At 36.0% G+C, this 8,636-nt stretch overlaps 1 protein-coding gene across 1 annotated transcript in view; it reads left to right on the plus strand.

Annotated features, from left to right (window-relative positions):
• RNF217 (ring finger protein 217) overlaps positions 1 to 8,285 on the plus strand; it is a 54,465-nt gene extending 46,180 nt beyond the window's left edge. Inside the window, exons 5-7 of the mRNA XM_042886796.1 lie at positions 3,970 to 4,041; positions 5,910 to 5,969; positions 7,123 to 8,285. Of these exons, the coding sequence (XP_042742730.1) occupies positions 3,970 to 4,041; positions 5,910 to 5,969; positions 7,123 to 7,250 (260 nt within the window). The 3' untranslated portion in view covers positions 7,251 to 8,285. The remainder of the gene's footprint in view (positions 1 to 3,969; positions 4,042 to 5,909; positions 5,970 to 7,122) is intronic.
• The last annotated feature ends 351 nt before the right edge of the window (positions 8,286 to 8,636 follow it).

Raw genomic sequence — 8,636 nt, forward strand, 5'->3', positions numbered from 1 at the left:
GCTATTGGAGAGGGTCAAGAGGACGGCTGCAAAGATGATCAGGGGACTGGAGTACCTTCCCTACGAAGACAGGCTGAGGGAGCTGGGCTTGTTTAGTCCGGAGAAAAGAAGGCTGCGGGGTGACCTCATTGCAGCCTTTCAATAATTAAAGGGAGCCTACAGACAGGAGGGGAATCACTCTTTGGAAGGGTTGACAACTGCAGGACAAGGGAAAATGGTTTTAAGTTGAGGGAGGGGAAACTTAGGTTGGATGTCAGGGGGAAGTTCTTTACAGAGAGAGTGGTGAGGTGCTGGAACAGGCTGCCCAGAGAAGTTGTGGATGCCACATCCCTGGAGGTGTTGGAGGCCAGATGAGATGGGGCCCTGGGCAGCCTGGTCTAGTAGTAAATGAAGAGGTTGATGGCCTTGCAAGTGGCAGGGGGGTTGGAGATTCATGATCCTTGAGGTCCTTTCCCTTCCTGGCCATTCTGTGATTCTGTGAAAACAAATGGTTTTGTAAAGGTGAAACCAAAAGAAAATATACTGGGAGCAGAAATGATTGATTTTTCTTGATGTCACTTCTCTCCCCACCTTAGCCAGATATGACAAATTAGAGAGGTGGGCAATGACCAAGCTGCATGAAGTTGAACAAAATCAAATATATTCTGTACCTGAGAAGGGGCAACCCTGGCTATACATACAGACTGGGGAATGAAGCACTGGAGATCTTTAGAGGAACTTTGTCCTGTAGCCAGTACTAAAAGATGAAGTTGCTAGGACTGCGAGGATGGAAAGCTGATCTGGAGATTTCATCCTCATGCTAATTAGATTACTTTTGGTTCAGTTGTTGGAAGCAGAATGTTTGATTGCAACTTGAGTTAGTGATGAATTGATTTGTGTTGATTTGGTTATTGACCACAGGAAGGAAAAACAACATTTAGCTGTCTTACATTTAAGGTGCCATTTAAGTGCCACTTGAATTGGGTGAATCATGTTCAGAATCAATTGCTACATGCTTACTACATGGATGCACAAAAAGACAAGATGTAATTAAACAAGAAATTCTGTGCGTGGTGAGTAGTGTCTCAAACAGGATTTTGAAAGCAGCACATTTTTATATCTGATTGACATGTACTGCTGTCCCAACATGGAGTGCAAGATGCACTTTGTGCATAGTTTTGAGCACTGTGGAAGGAAGCATGCATTTTGAGGATCCAGTCTTCATTATCAACTTTACAGTTACTTTGACTTGTACGAAGTCGCCTATGCACATTTGACTGGACTTCTTAAAGAGATGCAAACTTGTATTAGCATTTAAACTATGTAGATGTGACTGTTCAGATTTGTAAGTAGACACTTGTAATGTCTACTTAATTATATATACACAAATAGACTGTTTCCATATCCTAAGTGACTGAATTTGTTTTCTAAAGCTAGTATATGAATTTCTTAGAATGACGAAGAATTCTTTAATGAGATTTGTAAATATTAACCCCCCTCAAAAACAAAACAAAACAAACAAACAAAAAACAAACACAAAAACCCACAGCCAAACCAAAGTTATCCAAAAAAATGCTTAGGGAAATAAATTTTCCCTTTTTTGCAGAAGAATCGGATTCTGTATATCAAAACTAATGAAACTTCTCCAAAACATTTGCAAACATGGTTACTACTTTACTACGAATAACTAAATCTTCACGTTGAGTAAGTCTGTAGAGAAATTGTCTGCTATTATTTTGATTAGAATTTAAAAAAAATTTTTTTTTAGCCTTTTACTTGCAACAATGTATGCAATTATCCTTAAAAACTAACTTTGGGCATTACCAGAAATGACTATCATAATCTAGACAGGCAATCAAAGGTTTTATTCTACTCTTGGACAAGATTTACATTTGCTATTTGCTAGTGATCTTGGAGCTACCAGGAATAGGACAATAAATTAGAGTGTCATGACTCTCTGAGCCTCATAGTCCTACACATGGTAATGAATGGTATATGTCAAACTGCATTTGAATATAAAGCAATTTAGACATAGAAAACAGTATTTTACGTATTTGTTTTATGCCATCTTAATAGAAGATTATTTGAGTAAAATATAGGTATCTGCTGCTTTGCAGTGATTAGTGATGTTTATACTCCTAGTCATTAGTGATTTGTGTGTCTTGCTTACCTTATGTTAACTTGTTCTTTTATCTTTACCTTTGTAAAGAATAAAATTAAGGACTTAAATGCAATAGATATCTAAGTAGAAAAGGAATTTTGTTTCATTTTTGAAGTTTAACCTTTAGGAAGAACGCATTGATAAATAAAGGGAGATAGAGCTAGTGAGCTGGTTGTCCCATGATGATGAAAGGTCTCTATCCTGTAAGATCTTGTAACTAATAAACTACGCAGTACTCAGTTTCGTATTCACAGGCAGAAGGGCAAAGACAAACATTCATGCTTTATTGCTGCTTTAAGTTAGTTTGTCAAATGTAAATACGCAAGTTCTTAAACTGAATTAGCTTTGAAAACATTCTTCATGTGGCAAAGAAGTCACTCTGTTTAAAAAAAACAAACAGCTTAACCATTCTGCAGATTCTGTTGTGTGTACTTTATCACCAATTTAGTAGATTAAGTTTAGTAGTTTTGTACCAAACATGCCACAATCTTTTAACATTCAAATTACATGAATTAGCACATAGAAAGCTTATAATCAAAACAGAATTCTGTAAGCTTTACCAGAGCTTTAACAATTTTGAAGTAATCTTTAAGATTGTTTTTGTCATTTTTTTCTTGAGGTTTTTACATCACTCTACATTCCTTCCTGTACTTGAATAACTTATTTAAGGCAATGACAACTTCTGTGTTTACAGAATGCAGTGCAGTGGAATCTCAGGAAGGTCTGCCATTAGGGTGCCTAGCAACTAGAGTAATACCAACAGTACTTGCCAACTTTTTCTTCTAGGAATTAATGTTTCCTACTCACAACACTCCTGTGAAATTTAAAAGCTATCAAAAGAAAAGCATGAAAGGGACTGATTCATTTAACCACTGCAAATGCTTCCAAAATATCTCATTTTTCCTTTCTGCTGCCCAAATTAGTGGCTAAGGTTATGGAAAGATTTACATCATTGTTGAATGAAGTAATCCATTTATTGAAATCTGATACAAGTGGCTTGAGAGAGGGAAGGGCAGAGAAGTGAGAGATAATGAACTCACTTTTCCTCTCATTCGAGAGGTAATCTTTCAAACATATGCTTAATGTAGAGAATTGCTTAATTTCAAATCCGTGTTGAAACAGCTGGTATATTAGTAAGCATGCCTACCCTGCTGTTTTCACACTTCTGAGGTGACTGACTTCTTTGAAATAGCTATCCAGCCAACTCAGTGAGAGATTCTGCTGTTCAGTTTAAAGTATTAAACACAAGAAAAATAATTTGGATTCAAAGTTCAGCTTTGGCTTAGGTGTTTCAGAGGGTATCCTGCCTTGCTTCCCTGCAGTTCTACAGATTATAAACTCAAGTTATGTGAACATGCTTCTTTTGTACAGCTTTTTAAAGCATGCAAAAACATCGGTAGAAACCAGCTGATCTCATCACCTTGAGCCAATCTAAGCTTTTAAAGATGTTGGTTTGCTTGGCTTCTTTCTGGGGTTGTTGTACTGTAGGATGTTGGAGGTGCCAGAGGATAGTAGCTTGATATCCATCATGTTCCTGTCACAATGCCTAAGGGATTCCAGAATAGAAATAAATGCAAGTTAACTGTTAATGTACAAAATGAGCTGTGCTCAGTCATAGTGGGTGGAGAGAGCAGAGAAAAATAAAATAGAGAAAAATATTCAGACTCCTGTCTGAATTTGTACAGTGACTTTACAAATAGGGATTGTACCAAGTATAAAAAATAATAAACTGGCTCTTGTGAGAGGTCAGATATACAAATATTTGTGGATTACTCAAAAGGGAAAAATAGAATGCTTAATTTGAATTGTTCATGAATTATCTGTTTCAGCTGGAAAGCTACTCATCACACCCCTAATACTGATTCTGGGACTGGCACTGGGAGCCGTAGCTGTTGTAGTAGGTAAGAATAATATAAATGATTGGGTCTGATTTTGCAGTGACTTTCCGTATGACTTTAGCATCTCGGTAGGCTTATTTCTAAGAGACAGTCTCAGATCAGACAGACATTTCTTAGATACGTTTCTATTATGAAGCACATGCAATTTTTTAAATGGCTTGTCTTTAGAATCTTTTTCTTCCTTGCATTTCATGCCTATTGGCTTTATTTCATATTTTGCAATTATTTGGTTAAGGCTTTTTTGAAACTAAGTCTTTAATATAGTTAAAATACCGAAAGGGCTTGAGCAGTCTAACTTGTGCCCTCCCTTTCGCCACCTCAGTGGATCACAGTTCTAATATCTTGGCCACATGCGTGGCAAAATTTTGGAGGCGCCAGCTATTGTCCCAGTATCCCTCCATCTTGATGATGAAACAACAATAAGAAGAAAAAAAAAAAAAGCAGTGAATTAGGCTGAGTCAATCTCAGTCTGATTTAATGCATAGAGTGCCAAACTGAATTCCATCACAAAAAGATGAACCATAAACTAATATGATATAGTTTCATAGCTCTGTTAATGTGGTTGTATTTATTGCGAGTACAGTTACTCTAGCAACTGTACTCTTTGCCCTGTTTTAGTAATTTCTGCTTTAGAAATAAGCCATAAAAATAAAAATATTATTTTGCCAATACTTCTAAAGCCAGCAAAGTGTGCTTTGCTCTAGTGATCTGAGATAATAAATGCTGGGGAGAAAAATAAAAATGCCTTAAAAATTATATTACTGCAAAACTGTTCTAATGCGGTAGCAGTAATACCCCGTCTGCTGTTAAAGTCCCATCCTGGGCATAGCCAGATAAGAGACAATCATGAAAAGCAGCTTGAGTAGTCCAAAAATATTATTTATAAGAAAGTTTTGGTTTTGAGGTGATTGCAACAATATTTACAGCCAACACAACTGTTAAAGTAATCTCAATATCGTACTTAACCATTTTACACCAGTTACAAGGTGGTTCAGCAAAACAAGGACATTGCAAAAGTAGCCTTTTGCAATTTGTTATTACTGTAGTGGTGTTTGGGAAGTAAATCTGCACATTTTCAGTCTGCTGGTGGTAAGAGAAAGGAGGAGGTACTTTTTTTGAGAGAGAGAGAGAGAGAGAGAGAGAGAGAGTACATCTAACAGACAATTTTCTTACATGAATAAATCTGCGTTTTGGGTTTTTTCTAAATTTGTTCAATCATTTACAGCTTCTTTTTCTCAAAAGACTTCTTAAAAAAAAATAGATCATTGTCTGGGCAAGGATAAACATTTGGTGTTACTTCTCAATAGATAAGGACATTTGAAAAACAAAAATTATATATTATAGATGTTTTTATTTTTGTATGTAATATATGTAAATATATAAAAATGTAAAGCTTTTGTTGCATGTTATAATGGCTCAATTAAAGATTAAGAGAATTTTTAGAATTGGTAGTCTGCTGAAGAAGATATGAACCCTGAATTAAGTATGTTAAGTAGATTTTTCTTAGCTTTTAGATTTGCATGTTACATGTTTATGGAAGCAAGATTGTATTTAGGTCTGAGAATTTCCGAAGTACTGTTAAAAGTTTTTTGTTTGTATCTTATACAAAATAAAGCTTGGCTCAGGAATTAATTTGTCAGAGATGGGAGAGGGGTTAGCAGGAATTTTGTTGTAATCTAAGCAAGAGAAAGTGTAACTTAACTGATTGCCAAAGAGACTGTTGCAGGCTAGTTTTTATCTGCTTGTCCAAATTCCTGCTCTAAACTTTCTTGAGATATACAGAGCTGTGTCTTAATACTCTCCACGTATAAAGAAAGAACACGTTGCATTTTTTTTTTTATGCCTTTTTTCTTATTTTCTTATTTTGACAGGTTTATTTGTGTTTCCTATCTATTGCCTTTGTAAAAAGCAGAGGAAGAGGTCACGGACAGGTATGCCCTGGTAAGGATGGGCCATACTCACTGAACTGAGCTGGTCCTGCAAAGGACTGTACACGGTTTGTGCAACAGAGCAATACAGTGCTGGTAACGGCATCACAGCCATCGCCCTGGAAGAAGAGTGGGGGATCTCCTGCATCTTCTCTCAGCTGAAACACTACTGCAGACCAGAAAGCCTCTTTGCTCTGGTGCACTCTGAACAGGATGGGTCCCCTGACTGCTGCTTTTAAAATATTTTTTTCTATTATTATTATTACTTTGAAGGGGTTTTTTTGAAAGATTTAAGTCTAAGTTCCTGAACTAGACAATCAAAGTCTGTATTTTAGCCACAACTCTACTACCGATTTGGCCTGTGAAGAAATCATGTAACTGCTAACATGTTCCATTTGACTTCAGTGTTCGCCTTTAAGGGGGAAATGCTTAGAAGTGTTTGGACTCTTACTGTATACTGAGCATACTACTTTTGGTATTAAATACTACTTCTGTAAATAACTTCCATCACACAGCATTCTGTTCAGCATACCAAAACCCCATCACATGCCAGAATATGACAGCTGGTTATCTTCTGAGTTGTCCTACTAGAGAGCAAGAGTTCAGATTGCGTTTGTGCAGCATGGATTGCCACAGCCAAATAACAGTGCCTCAGAAATATTCTTACTATTATTGAAACTTCATGATACTTACAAATATGCTGGTTGGTTTTCCTTTTGTATTTAATTTTTGGAAGTCCATTAATATTGATGAGAAATTGGCGTTTGCCAGATGAGTAGAGCATTTTGAACCTTTCTCAGCACAAGAAAAGATTTCAAGGGTTTAGATAACAAGAAGTAACTTGAGACAAAACAGGCCATTGATATCCACTGAAATGTGACACAGAACATAGAAGGAAATGAATTTGAAGAGAAGCTGGAGACCTGTTCTTCTGTTCTGAACTAGCATATAGTACATAGTCTACACACTAGGGTGTGTGCAAGATCGACTTAATGAAATCCTATAACCTAAATAGCATGTACATTTGCTTTGTAAGTAGCCTACGTAAGTCTTAGAGCATCCACTGGCGTTTCATGAAGAAGATGTATGAATTCTGGTTAAAGGAAGTGATTGTTAATTATTAGGAGACCATTTCATTCTTATTCTCTACTTCCAGTGTCACTGTTCCTGGTGTGTAACAGATCTGAAGAGAATAACAATCCATGGCCTTTATTCCTGAGCTTCAGAGTACCTCTGTTCGTCACTGGACTTCTTTCTCATCACATCACTACAAGGGCAATGTAATTTGGAGTTGAGACTCAGTTTTTCATTTCTAGTTATAATCCAAATGTATCGTACAAATACAACTTAAAAGAAAATAATGAAGTTGTGTTAACAGTGATACACCAAAGTGAGAAAATTAGAAAAATACCTACTTATATTGAAAAGAGCTGTGATCTTGAAGATTAGTTTTGTAGTGTGAAGGTACTTTCTGAATGTTTGAAGACACGTATATGTGTATATATAGATGCATATTTATGTGGGAGAGGGGAAAGGGAGATAATCAGTGCCCTAAGTCTACAGACTTCAAAATTAACACTCAGAAATAGTGTATCTTTTGAGAGGGTTTACTTTGTACCTCCTTCTCCGAAAGTTATTACACCTGAATCTAGTTGTAACTTTTAAGTAAACAGTCCACTTCCCTGCCAACATAATACTCCGTTATCATAAGATACTCACTCTGACTTCAAAGCCTCAGTGGAAGAACTGATGAATTCTGTTTACTTGGAAACACAAATATCAGCTGACCATAGTTGGCTAGTATGTGTCTTTTCAGACAGCTTCTGGTTTTGTTTCCTTGTTATTTTTTTTCCTCTTGTTGAAACCGTGAACACAAGCATACTGTAACAGTCAGCAGTACTTTACTTAATTTTTTGTTTGAATTTAAGGGCATGTTAACCCTGTTGTCCTGTCAGTTGAAATAGTACCTTTGTAAGATGTGTTAATTAAGCTGGGAAGCAATGACATTTAGAAGTAAAGTTCAAATACTATTCTCAATGCAAATGCACCTGCTAATTAGATTTCTTCTTCTGTAACACATCACTTTTCTAGTTCTGTTTTATCTGCAGGTTGGAAGCTGCCTTAAAATCAAGTCTTGGTTTTGAGTGTTTTCTGAGGCCATACATATCAGTTGTCTTTCGCTTACTCAGGGATTCTTATTCCTTTGTTTAAATGTCAAATAATGAAAATATTTTTGTATTATTTAGAAAATTTCAGACCTCAGAGAGTGAGAGATGCATTTATATATATAAATAGATTTCATTTTGCAATACAGTCTGTAATACTATGTCAAACTATTCCACTTGAGAATGTTTTAGTACTTGAGATTATCTGTAACTACACAGTGTGTTAATTTCCTTTCTTCTCCTGTTTCCTTATAAACTATGTGAGATACTCTTGCAGTTGTCTTAGCTGTATTTTCTCTTCTGTTCACTATTTTCAGTTTCTGAGTTCAGTAAGATCTGAAATTAAAATGCTACAAAAATGAGCATAAAGGGAAGAAATAGATCTGCATTTATTTTACTTTCAAGAAGAATGTTATGAGTGGAGGGAAAAGCATACATCTCAACTCCTATATTATAATTTCATTCAGACCACTTGGATTTTATCAGAACAGATTAAATGAAAGTG

The sequence above is a fragment of the Lagopus leucura genome, unplaced genomic scaffold (genome assembly GCF_019238085.1).
Source record: "Lagopus leucura isolate 7727_CA_CO unplaced genomic scaffold, USGS_WTPT01 Super-Scaffold_73, whole genome shotgun sequence".
NCBI classification, from domain to species: domain Eukaryota; kingdom Metazoa; phylum Chordata; class Aves; order Galliformes; family Phasianidae; genus Lagopus; species Lagopus leucura.